The following is a 12,578-nucleotide window of genomic DNA, read 5'->3' on the forward strand; positions in this document are numbered from 1 at the left end:
TCTCTTCAAGTTCTTTATGCAAATGATGGCAGCTTCGGTCACTCCCAGCGATCATGTCAGTTAATCAGGCTTTCCATGAACAGCATGCGGGAGGATCGGAGAAGAGGGTATGTATGATCTGAGCTGATGGCAACTCCACACTGACCAAGATTGTAGTTTAGTGGAGTACTGACTAGGTTTCGATCCGGCAGGCCGTGACTGAAAAGCTTGGGCCTGACGCCCGAACCGTCGAGTTGGTGGTCAGCTCGATCGATGCCCCGGCAGACGATGGATGAGGTCGTACATGAGCATGCATGGCCACGAGAAGCGTAGCGGCGCAAGTGCCCAACCGCTCCCTCCACGACTCCAAACGCCGCCCGCCGCCGTCCGAAACCACGAGATCGTCGAGGCCGGCCGGTCGGCGTGGAGGCTAGCTTGCCAACAAGACGAGATATGCTTCGGCTTCAAGCCACCAGATTGCACTATCGGATGCAAACCGCCCGGCCGGCCGGTTGGCTGGCCAGCCGCGGTTTACGTTGCAACTAACTGGACTGTAATGTCTGTCGTCACATCGTAACCGACGTTAAATCTTCTGCCGGCATAGCTACTGCGGATCCCAGTGCTGCAGCACACTGGCCGTTTGGTTAATTGGAGTCCCGGTGCCCATTTCAATATTCAAGAAACATATCTCTACGCATTGGAAACCTGACAGTATTCTTTTTCAAACGGCCTAAAGTTATTGTTCTTCTCAATTCTTATTATCAAGCTGGGATTTTTCTAGTAAGACCACAGCCAACCATTTGATAGATATATAGCTCTCAGGGATTGTTCCCTTTCTCTTCTTTTTTCTAGTCTGTTTGAAAAAATTCAAACTTTGGACAATAATAACACATGCATTTTTTGTATTAGGGCAACAGACATCCGCCTTTTTATTGTATTAGGTCAATATATGAGGAAAACATTTTTTGCATGTGTATTTTTCACATAATAGAAATGCTTTGAAAAAGTAAGAATTGCTACACCAATGGATTAAATATGTCACCAAACATCCCTGGTTACATTACTTTTGTGAATATATATTCTAGTAAGCAGAGAGAGAGAGAGAGAGAGAGAGAGAGAGAGAGAGAGAGAGAGAGGTTCTCTCACCTTAAAGCAATAATAGATGTAGTGTTGATTCAGATGTGTACTAGTTGTTGGTCCCCTAACCTCCATGGCCTCCCTTGGCTCCCAAGACAGAGCAGGCGGGCATAATGAGACACTTTTCACGGGGCCCCAGCCCGCCAAAAAAAAAAGGATTTATCAGATCACTAGGTGGCATGCACATCCAATCTGGCAAGAACAAAAAAGAAGGAAGTTCCAGCCCTCCAGCAAAAAAAAAAGCAGGAAGTTCCACTGCAACAACTCCTCGGCTCCAATCCAATGAAGCAACAATAACCCAGCACCACGTACAAAACCTTCGACTTTTCTCCAAGTGTTTCAACAGTGATTTTAATCAATCTTGCTTTGACAAATCTTATGGAAGATAAATAATTGTAAGAAAGCTTTGCAGAGAAAAGACATGGAATTGACCCTGCCGGGGCCATGGTTAACTTGAGAAGTTCACAAAGAAACCTGCATGCAGCAGATTTCAGATTGGTGTGGTGCATGCATGGCCAGCGGGAAGGGGAGGAAATCAGCATGGCCTAAAGGGAGGAAAGGCGGCCATAAAGAGATGGTTTTGGCACTGGCGCTGGAGGTCCCGTAAAGCTTTCACATGTTCAGTTCAGAGGTGATCCTCCACCACATTACTTGCATCATTATTAGTATCTGTTGGGGCACAGCACAATTATGAGATTATCATGTGAATTTTCAATGATTCGTGGCATGCAGCAGGGCAAGCCCTGGAATTGTTTGTCCACACTGGAAACACAAGGGGGAGATGCTGCGTGCATATTGACCCACATGGTCGATCGCATTTGCCTTCAATTAATGAGATGCCCATTACAATACTCTTTATGTTCAAGAATAATACAGGAAATTATGTTTGCTATGGCTTTAATTTGGTCCCAAAAGCGAGCTATACTCCCTTGGGCCCGGTCACAAATTAATGATGATTTGGACATAGATATGGTCTTCAAAATACAACTTTCATAACTAGTTTTGTACTTCTGTTATATACTTATATTTGTAACACACAACAGCAGTTGATTCCATAAAGAAAAAGATATGCATTTGAAGTGGTTTAGAACTAACAGAAAGTCACTTCCATAACGATACTTCCTACAGCTAACATCACAACCTTAAGACTCCACTTGTCTGTGACTAGAGGGAGTATCTTGATCATAATCAAGATACTCCCTCAAGATATATGTACCCCTCCCTCCCTTCTCAAAAAAACCCCTAAAATGTAAGTCACGTTTAAACCCGGTGCAGTCTCCAAGAGTACGCTCAAGATCCATTTACGTTTTATTTCCCCTAATTCTAACTGGGTGGGGGGGTATAAAGGAATTTGTGCTCTTCATATACATAACAACATGGTTGGGTATTGATTTCAAGTGATATACTTAATTCTTATCAGTTTTGGTGAGAGATTGAAATAATTTTTAGCAGGCATCTTTTGGGGAAAAAACTGTGTGTTCAAGCACATATAAGCAGCACTAGCTAGTAGTTTTGGCATTACTGACACAACCTGACTTTGTGAGTCAACCGGACTTATCTTGCAGTAACTAATACTGCGTCGTCAGGTCAGCATTTTCTCATTATTCTACCTGCAAGCTTAATTGAAACTCTACGCACCTTTACGTGAAAACGATATTGATATTTCTGGTGAGAGCTAGCTAGCTATAGCTGCTGCTGGTAGCTATAGCAATACAGCACAGTAGCACATAGGCATATGCAGCTGAAACCTATTCCTGTCCAAGCGTTTCTGATGTTTCTAAATTGAATCTAATCACACAACTTGCATCGATCGATCGATATGGAGGCAACCATTCGATCGCAGGGGCAGAAAAAAGGGGCGAGCGAGCTAGCAAGAGTGGCCCGGTCGCGAGTTTTCTATGTACGCACACCAACCAGCCAACCACTATCGCCGAGTGACCTCCTACCATGCACGACACCCCGGGACCGGGATCGGAGCGAGCACGCGCGCGCGCTCGTTTAAATTGCCGCTTCGCCCCCACTCATGCCGCTCACCATCAGCTCGATCCATCGATCTCTCCCTGCCGCCGTCGGCCGCTAATCGATCGAGGTGATCCAGCAGCAGCAGCAGCAGCAGCAATGGCCGGCGGCCGCCGTCCCCGGTGCCTCTCCCCTGCGTGCCTCTTTCTCGCCGCCGCCGTGGCCCTGCTCGCCATGCCGGGCCTCGCCGCCGCCCGCACCCGCCGCTACACGTTCAATGTACGTACGCGCCCTCCGGCGTCCAATGTGTGTCCTGCTTCTCTCAAGCAGCCGGCGGCAATAGCTGATTGTTTGTAGCGAATGGCCTTTTTGTTCATGACGGTCGATCCCAGGTGACGATGGCGACGGTGACGCGGCTGTGCGTGACGAAGAGCATCCCCACGGTGAACGGGCGGTTCCCGGGGCCCAAGGTGGTCGTGCGCGAGGGCGACCGCCTCGTCGTCCAGGTCCACAACAACATCAACAGCAACCTCACCTTCCACTGGTATGTCTATGTCGTGTGATGATCCTGGCTAGCTAGCTTAGCTTAGCCGCGTCTTGCTTGTTGCTTGCTTGACGCGGCCGGCTGGCATGGCTCGCTCGGCGCCTGAATGCATATGCAGGCACGGCGTCCGGCAGCTGCGCAGCGGGTGGGCGGACGGGCCGTCGTACATCACGCAGTGCCCGATCCGGCCGGGGCGGAGCTACGCCTACGACTTCCGCGTCGTGGGGCAGCGCGGCACGCTGTGGTGGCACGCCCACTTCTCCTGGCTCCGCGCCACGCTCTACGGCCCGCTCGTCATCCTCCCGCCGCGCGGCGTCCCCTACCCGTTCCCCAAGCCCGACGGCGGGGAGGTCCCCCTCATGCTCGGCGAGTGGTTCAACGCCGACCCGGACGCGGTCATCAGGCAGGCGCTGCGCACCGGCGGGGGCCCCAACGTCTCCGACGCCTACACCTTCAACGGCCTCCCCGGCCCGACCTACAACTGCTCGGCGGCCGACACGTTCCGGCTGCGGGTGCAGCCGGGGCGCACGTACATGCTGCGCCTCGTCAACGCCGCGCTCAACGACGAGCTCTTCTTCGCGGTGGCCAACCACACGCTCACGGTGGTGGCGGCGGACGCCAGCTACGTCAAGCCGTTCGCGGCCACCACGCTGGTCATCTCCCCGGGGCAGACCATGGACGTGCTCCTCGCCGCGGCGGCCACCCCGCCCGCCCCCGCGTTCGCCATCGCCGTCGCGCCCTACACCAACACCGTCGGCACGTTCGACAACACCACCGCCGTCGCCACCCTCGAGTACGCGCCGCTGCAGGGCGGCGCCGCTGCGCTCCGGAGCCTCCCGTCGCCGGCGCTCCCGCTGTACAACGACACGGGCGCCGTGGCCAACTTCTCGGCCAACTTCCGGAGCCTCGCGAGCGCGCGGTACCCGGCGCGCGTGCCGCGGTCGGTGGACCGCAAGTTCTTCTTCGCCGTCGGGCTGGGCGCGGATCCGTGCCGGAGCCGGGTGAACGGGACGTGCCAGGGCCCCAACGGCACCCGGTTCGCCGCGTCCATGAACAACGTGTCCTTCACCATGCCCAAGACCTCCCTCCTGCAGGCGCACTACCAGCGGCGGTACGGCGGCGTGCTCACGGCCAACTTCCCCTCGGCGCCGCCGGTGCCGTTCAACTACACCGGCGCGCCGCCCAACAACACGTTCGTGATGCACGGCACCAGGGTGGTGCCGCTCGCCTTCAACACCACCGTCGAGGTGGTGCTGCAGGACACCAGCATCCTGGGCGCCGAGAGCCACCCGCTGCACCTCCACGGCTACGACTTCTTCGTCGTCGGCCAGGGGTTCGGGAACTACGCCGCCGCCAACGACACCGCCAGGTACAACCTCGTCGACCCCGTGCAGCGGAACACCGTCAGCGTGCCCACCGCCGGCTGGGTCGCCATCCGCTTCGTCGCCGACAACCCCGGTGAGCCGCCAGCTGTTTAATTTCCTTCTTCTTCACCCCCTGAACGTTGACTACTACTACTACTTCCTAGCGTTGAATATTGGTCCAATGCATCTCGATAATAACCTGTCGAGCTCTTCATGACGGCATGCAGGTGTCTGGATCATGCATTGCCACTTGGACGTGCACTTGAGCTGGGGCCTGGCCATGGCGTGGCTCGTCAACGACGGGCCGCTGCTGAACCAGAAGCTACCGCCTCCGCCGTCCGATATCCCCAAGTGCTGATCATGATACGCTCTCTGCAACATTGATCTGTGGCGGTTTTGATCCGTGCAGCGCACGCGCGCATATACGCAAATTTCGTTTTGTGGCGGTCGAGGTCTCGAGGAGCTCACTCTCTGAATCGGTTTGTCCCGTGGGCTGCCCGTTTTGTGGTGATGCCTGATTTTGCTGCTGAGGCACTGTATGTCCTCGGAGACAAACAAGACCGATGTGAGAAGTCCATTGGATGTGTGACTCTTGTTGCTATTCTTCTTCTTCTTCTTCTTCTTTTTTTTTGAAAGTTGCTTGTTGCTATTCTTTCATCCCACTTTTCGTTTTTTTTTCTTTCACGCTGGGCATTCTTGTTAGTGTGCACAGTGTATATACTACGGTACAAATATGTATCAATCGAAGCAGCTAATGATTCTTTTTACCATCCGCGTGCGCCTTGCAATTACCAGCTTCGGGGTGACGCCATGCCCGTGCCGAGGCCGGCTGCTGGGCGCCCCGGAACGCGCCGCGCGCTCGGTGGGTCACAGGCGCCCGGTGGTCCACGGTCCGCCCAGCTACCACCCGGGGGCCGGCGGCCTGGCGCCCTGGCCGACTGGCGCTGTGCTAGCTGTTCCAGTTATTCCTGCGCGCACGGCACCAAAGTGCACGTGAACTTTGAACGGCACGGTCATTGGCTGCGCTCCCCTCCCCCCGCACCAAGAACAACAAGGCCCTACCCGACAGGGGCGGAGCCAGGGATCCGTTTTTTTCATTGTGGGAGGGGCCAATCATATAAATTTCTATAAAATTTTAATCAAAATTTTAATTTGTAGTGTAAATTTGGTGCTCATGGGGCCAGGCCCCTGCCCGCCCCCCCCCTCTCCGCCCCTGCTACCCGAGCACAGTGCGCGGCGCGGCGTGTGCAGCTGCTGGGCGCGCACGTCGCTCCGTGATCCCCGTCATACAATCGGAGTGGCGGAGGGCGCGCCGCCCGCCACTTGGACACTTGGTCCGTCGCCGCGGGCCGCGGCCCCTTTTTCAATTCCCTCGCACGCCCTGCTCCTCTCGTTCCCGCTCGCGTTCCAGGCAGCGCACGTCGGCGCCTCGACGAGCTCGCTCGGGGCCGGAGCTGCGTTGCATTTGCACGCGCCGCCCTCCCATAGTCCCATGGAGACGGAGCTGCGCGCGGAGGAGGAGGACAAGCGCGGGCTGTGCAAGGAGAGGGGGCAGAGTGCGGCGGCCGTGCCCGAGCGCCGCGGCGGCGGCGGCAAGGGCGGCGCCTCTTCCTCGTCGTCGTCGTTGCGCGCCGGTGCGTGGGGCTCGTCAGGGAGCAGCGCGCGCGGCTCTACATCGCGCGCCGCTGCGTCACCATGCTGGCGTGCTGGCGGGACACATCCTGAAGAAGCAACGGTGGGTTGTGCTCCAGCACCTTGAATTCGTTCTGATTTATTTTTTTTAAAAAAAATCGTTCTGATTAGAGCTGGAACGAGGTTGTAGCGCTCACATCGTGAATGAATTCGCGCCAAGTTTTATCTGTTCTCTGTTCTTCTTGTTTTCTTTTTGAAGGATGGTTTGCCACCTTCGAAATATAGTCATCTACTATTTGCATTTTCTTCTCAACTGTACTTTGGATCGGATGGAATTAATGGTGTGGTGAAGAGAAATGAGAAACTAATTAAGCCTCGTTCCTCGTGGATTTCTTGCATTGCACGACTACGGGTGAAAAGTGAAAACACGGAGAAAACTATGCCCTGGTACTTCAGATCCGAGTATTTTGGAACTTCGCGTTTATTAACTTTAGCCATTTTTATAGGCCATACATGCGCTTCCAAATACGGTGGAGTCGAGTAAGTACAAACAACGTTTTGGATTTCTTGCAGCCTGAGGAGGGGCGCCAGTACTCCATGTTCCTCTGCACTGTTGACTCCATCTCTGACGCCGTGCATGATAAATGCCTGACTGGCATGTCTGCACACGAGCATCCTGTCCTGTGTCCTCCGTGCTGCAACTTGCCGGTCGTTATTCACAGGTCACAGCAAAAGGCGAAACAGGGCCGCCTGCTTGGACTGCTGTTTGATCAGATAAGCGATAAGGTTGCAGTGTACTTGCGTGATCTCCGCCGAGCTGCCAATAGACTTGCTCGCGATCCGATTTGTATAATTGCAGGCCAAATTTGCCCTATGAATCAAGCTAGGAGGTTTGGTAGCTCAGGAGTATTGCGCCGGTTATTTTTCTTTTCTTTTGTATCCAGTCATTGCTTTTTAGTAAAGGGAAAAACAGTGAAGACGTGGAATCTAACGCACACAACCATAACCGAGTATACACCCATATATGAAGTTATGAACGGTATGGTAAACCGGTCCATTTGATTGTGATTGTGATTTTTATTTTGCCTATAAAATTTCCCCTTTCTTATATTAACAAAACTCACAGTTCTTCCTTCTCTGCCATGTTTGTACCACAATAATAGTATGAGGTTTTCATATTAGTCATGTCATGTACCAGTTCTAACTTAGAGTTCTTGGCTCATATTCCAATATTTAGACATTAAAGCATGTTTGTATTTGAAGAGAGTAGCACACATAAGCTTGATATTTAAGTGCTCTATAGAGGCTAGCTTTGAAACATATATATGTACGGTCTTTGCTAATACAACTCAGTAGAGTAGCTAGACCGAATAATTTGTTCATGCTTCCTATACTGCAAGAAAATCTCAAAACAAACTTATATATGGTAACTAACACTCCAAATTTACCGATATGTTTGGCTTCTCGAACTTCTTAGGAGGTTCTCAATGATTGCTAGAAGATGTTTTCAAGTGGCTGATTGGCAAGGCAGAATGTCGTCCAAAGAGGCAGAAGGCGGTGGAGAGGTAGTCATGAGGAACATGAAAATCTGGCATAAGATATCTGTTTTGATTGAGTCAAACAGAATTAAATATAAATTGTCAACTGAATTGATTCAATAAACATAACTTTGAATTGCACACGTTATTTACATGACGATAAAGGCGTGCACTTGTTCGGTTGGATGAATTGAACTAATCGCTTTGGGCATATAAACCAATCAATTTGTATATAAACTAGTTATAAACTTTAAAGATATTATTAGATTAACTAAATATAGACATGTTAGTGATCGATGAGACATGAGAGCATATATGACGGAGAGGATCGATCGGTTATGAGTGAACATGTGACTATACGAGAGCTTGTGTGATAATATACTCATCACTAGCAATAAAAACGTAATATCACACCATATAAGCCACATCCAACTAGGTATGAGTGATTGACACCATTTTATAATATAAATTATGAAATTTAATATTTTTTAAAGGGAGTGACTAATTTACAACCTGCGGTATTATAAACTGTCCATGCAGCCGTCTTTTTTAAGAAAGCAAAAAAAAATTGCAGGCCAAATTGTTTTTCTTTAATTACAGAGTGGATCAGTTCGGGGCTTCGGCAAAGATACCATAGTTTGTCTATGCAAGTAAGGGGCAGAGAAAGAAGGAAAAAAAAAGAATGATGATCAGTTCGGGGCTTCGGCAAAGATACCATGATTGAGTCAACTGTAGTTTAAAATTCGCTTCCAAATTAAAATCCAGTTGTACCATTGTGTTTGTTTCAATAGAAGATTAAAAATAAGATCTCAATCACTATATTTCAAATTTTTAGAGAAAATGATTTTTAATGTATTCTAATTTGCTTATAAATTTTGCACATGTTGCTTATGACATTATAAAATGTTTCTTCACATGTCTGAGTTTAGTTAAGTAGATACTGATGTTGATATTGCGAAGATAGATTGGTATGTATGATTAGCGGATGAACGCCAACAACACTGTTGGGTAGGAAAATATTTATTATATGTAAGGACTTAGCTAACCTACGGCCTGCCGTAAATTGGCTCATCCATACGGCCTATCTATTTTTGGAAAGCCTGCAGTACACCGCAAGGCAAGTTTCCTTTTTGGTAAAAAATTGTTGCTGCAGTTTTTTTTCCCAACACATGGAGTAGCACTGGGCAAAGCGTGTGTTACATATCTTTTTTCTACTAAAACAACACAACATCTCTTTTCTTGATCTAAAATGCTACTGCTTCTAGAAAAAGGCAAAACTGCCAGCTCTCATACACTACCGCTTGTTGGACGAAGGTTGCGGCACACATTTTGAACACTAAATAAAATAACAAAGTTGCACAGATAATATACTGATATGTCGAATCTCAAAATTGTTGGAGGGCTACACAGAGCCTAGACCTACCAGTATTTGACTCTACAGTGAAACTGAAACATTCTGGATTCAAATTAAACATCACAACAAATTGGGACCAAACCAAGCACCGATCTGAAGATGTTGTACAGACAAAATACACTGGTGTTTCAATCCTTGTTCACCCATGAAGCTGCATCTTCTCGTAGCACCAAACACTAAGCATGATTCAAATTAGCAAAACAAAAATGAGATCACAATTTGCTTGTTGATTTAGAAAAGAGTAGTCTACAAAAATGGCGAATCATCATAATACAGAAAAATGCTAAAAGTATAACACAAAAAATGCTGAACTAAAATTAATAAAATTCTTTCTGGTTAAGCATGAGTTGCCTAAGATAATGTTCTTGGTAGGAGTCGTAGGCATATTATAATGAAGTCAGGAGCAACTTAAAACAAATGAGCAGGAAAAATAATTGTTCAATGAAGTTGACTAATGTAATATATAAACTTGCCTTCTGTTGAAACAATTATTGCCTAATTCAGAAACACATAATAGCATGGCATGTAAAAAATACTTTAGATATAAAAAGTATTCAATAAAGACGCCTAATCTAATGCATGAATTTGCCTATGTTAAGAGGTATTATTGCCTAGTGAAATATATGAATTTGGCTTCTGCTAAAAAACAAACATAAAAATGCACGAACATATTGGGAATGCACCAAGGTTGAACTCCGCCTCGTGTCGAGCTCCTCCGCGCCAGCCACCTTGATCCGCCTGCACAATATACTTGGCTACTTATTTTAATGAATATACTTGGCTACTTATTTCAATCATGAATCCAGCAGATAAAAGATGCTGTTTAGAGCTGATAACAATATACTTGGCTACTTGTTTCAATGAAAATTCAGATAACACATTGCAGAGATATTAAGAATACTACATGTGTTCCCTCAGTGAACCAATCCACATAGCAATACACAAATAGTGTTTTCAAACAACATGTGATCAAGGTGATTCAAATTTTCTCCAATTTGCAGTTAGAATTATATAAAAGAACTTGACATTTCTCAAGTTTTATGCTCAGAGAAAGAGCTTATATCAATTAATCAAGCTTCAACCGAGAAAATTAGTAGGAAGCAAAAATGATACGATAATAACTTACCGACTGACACAGCACGGGTGCAACGAGCATAGCTGTATTGTGCCTCTTCCGACACAAATGGATGATGCAGAGTCCTCTCCTGATGGTGGGTGTGTGACATCAGCACAAAAGATGATAATTGGGACTTCTGACACAAAGGGTACGCCGTTGCGTACAAAGGCTCGCTCAAGAATTATGTTGCGTCCTCCAACCTGCTTAAGGAAAAGAATCAATACACCTGCAAGAAAGAACCGAAACAAAGACTTTACACGAAGAGTATAGATATTGAGACCTTGACATTGATTTTGAGCGCAACATTTTCCAGATATTGCTTGTTTGGTCTGCTAGCTTGCTTTGGCAAGCAACATTGAGATACAAGCACTATGACCCAAGCCACAAATAAAAATATGATTCCAGAATCATTTCTTGATGTTAGTATCATAAGCATTTTGATTAATGTTCCCTAGTCACTTTAATAATATCAGTTAAGCATTTCATAAGTAGCATTCCATAAAGGTCTTGCCAGGTCAGAGGCCATGGACAGCTAAAGCCTTTTTGCTCATCTCACAAATAGTGGAACACTATTAAATAACCCAACCTTGAGGCTTCTCGCTTGCCGATGATGGGGCGTCGACGTGCATGGCCTCCGAGGAGGAGGCCGGATTCAGTGAAGCCTCAGATCGATGGGCTTGGCTGCCTCGGCGGTCTTGTCGCCGAAATCCTTGTGGCCCGTGCGTTTGGTGTGAAGGAGGTCCTGCGCACACACATATACTTGCCAGAATCAGCAAGCACGAGCCCACACGAGATCGAAATCAGATCTAGGACACTGCCGAGGTGTGTCGGACTGGATCGACTGGCCACCAAATCCAACAGGGGGAAATCGAGAAAGGAATTGCGGGAGGGCGCAGGCTGGATATTACGGTTTGGGAGAGGCATGGCTTGCCGCAGTCGGAGCAGACAAGGTTCAGGATGGCCTTGGTGGACTCATGAAGTTGGTGTGGTTGGTGACCTCGGTGTGTGTCTGCACCTCCTCCACGCTGCGCAGCTGTGGGCCGCAACCACTGCACCAGAGCGACAATCTCGCCTTTGCCGTCGTGGACCCGCGCGCCGCGCGACACGGGAGGGTGGCGGGGAGAGGTGTAACGTCCCGCCTCCCCGAGGCCGGGCCCGCTTACATCTGACTGCTTTCTAGGACATAGACTGTCCTCACAGACCAACACCAGCCTTTTCTGCACACTTTGTCCTCGCTCGTGCGCACCCGGAAAGAACTTCCCGGTCGGTCACCCATCCCCAAATTTCTCCGGGCCAAGCACGCTTAATCTCGGAGTTCTTTGGAGACCGGCTTCCGAAAAAAAAGTTGCAACTTGTTGGTATGAGTATCCTATTAATCCTATTAAGCCCTGGGCCGGGGTGTCACATGCTCACCCCCTTAAGAGACCGACGTCCTCGTCGGTCAATCCCAAACCAGGAACGTCCTCTCTTGGCCACGTCCCGTACGTCCAGTGCCAGCAGCCCATGTGTCACGTCCGTGCGTCCAGTGCCAACGGTCCCTGTGCCACGTCCGTGCGTCCAGTGCCAATGGCGCATCCCAGATGCCCGCGTACTGACCCGTCACGCGCCCGTGCACATGCCGGTGGCATCTGCACCCCCACGCGCCCGTGCTCATGCCTCCGCACTTACGCCCATACGTGCCCGTGAAACCGCGAGAGTCGGCTCTGATACCATTCTGTAACGTCCCGCCTCCCCGAGGCCGGGCCCGCTTACATCTAGCTGCTTTCTAGGACATAGACTGTCCTCACAGACCAACACCAGCCTTTTCTGCACACTTTGTCCTCACTCGTGCGCACCCGGGAAAAACTTCCCGGTCGGTCACCCATCCCCAAATTTCTCTGGGCCAAGCACGCTT

At 49.4% G+C, this 12,578-nt stretch overlaps 1 protein-coding gene across 1 annotated transcript; it reads left to right on the plus strand.

The window, feature by feature from the left end:
• The first annotated feature begins 3,047 nt into the window (after window positions 1-3,047).
• Window positions 3,048-5,753, plus strand: LOC120698463 (putative laccase-11). The gene is made up of 4 exons (XM_039982086.1): window positions 3,048-3,354; window positions 3,468-3,619; window positions 3,738-5,077; window positions 5,211-5,753. Exons 1-4 carry the CDS (start codon window positions 3,064-3,066, stop codon window positions 5,339-5,341), a joined length of 1,914 nt encoding a protein of 637 aa, XP_039838020.1. The 5' UTR covers window positions 3,048-3,063; the 3' UTR covers window positions 5,342-5,753.
• The last annotated feature ends 6,825 nt before the right edge of the window (window positions 5,754-12,578 follow it).

Source organism: Panicum virgatum, chromosome 3K (assembly GCF_016808335.1).
Source record: "Panicum virgatum strain AP13 chromosome 3K, P.virgatum_v5, whole genome shotgun sequence".
In the NCBI taxonomy this organism is placed as follows: Eukaryota; Viridiplantae; Streptophyta; class Magnoliopsida; order Poales; family Poaceae; genus Panicum; species Panicum virgatum.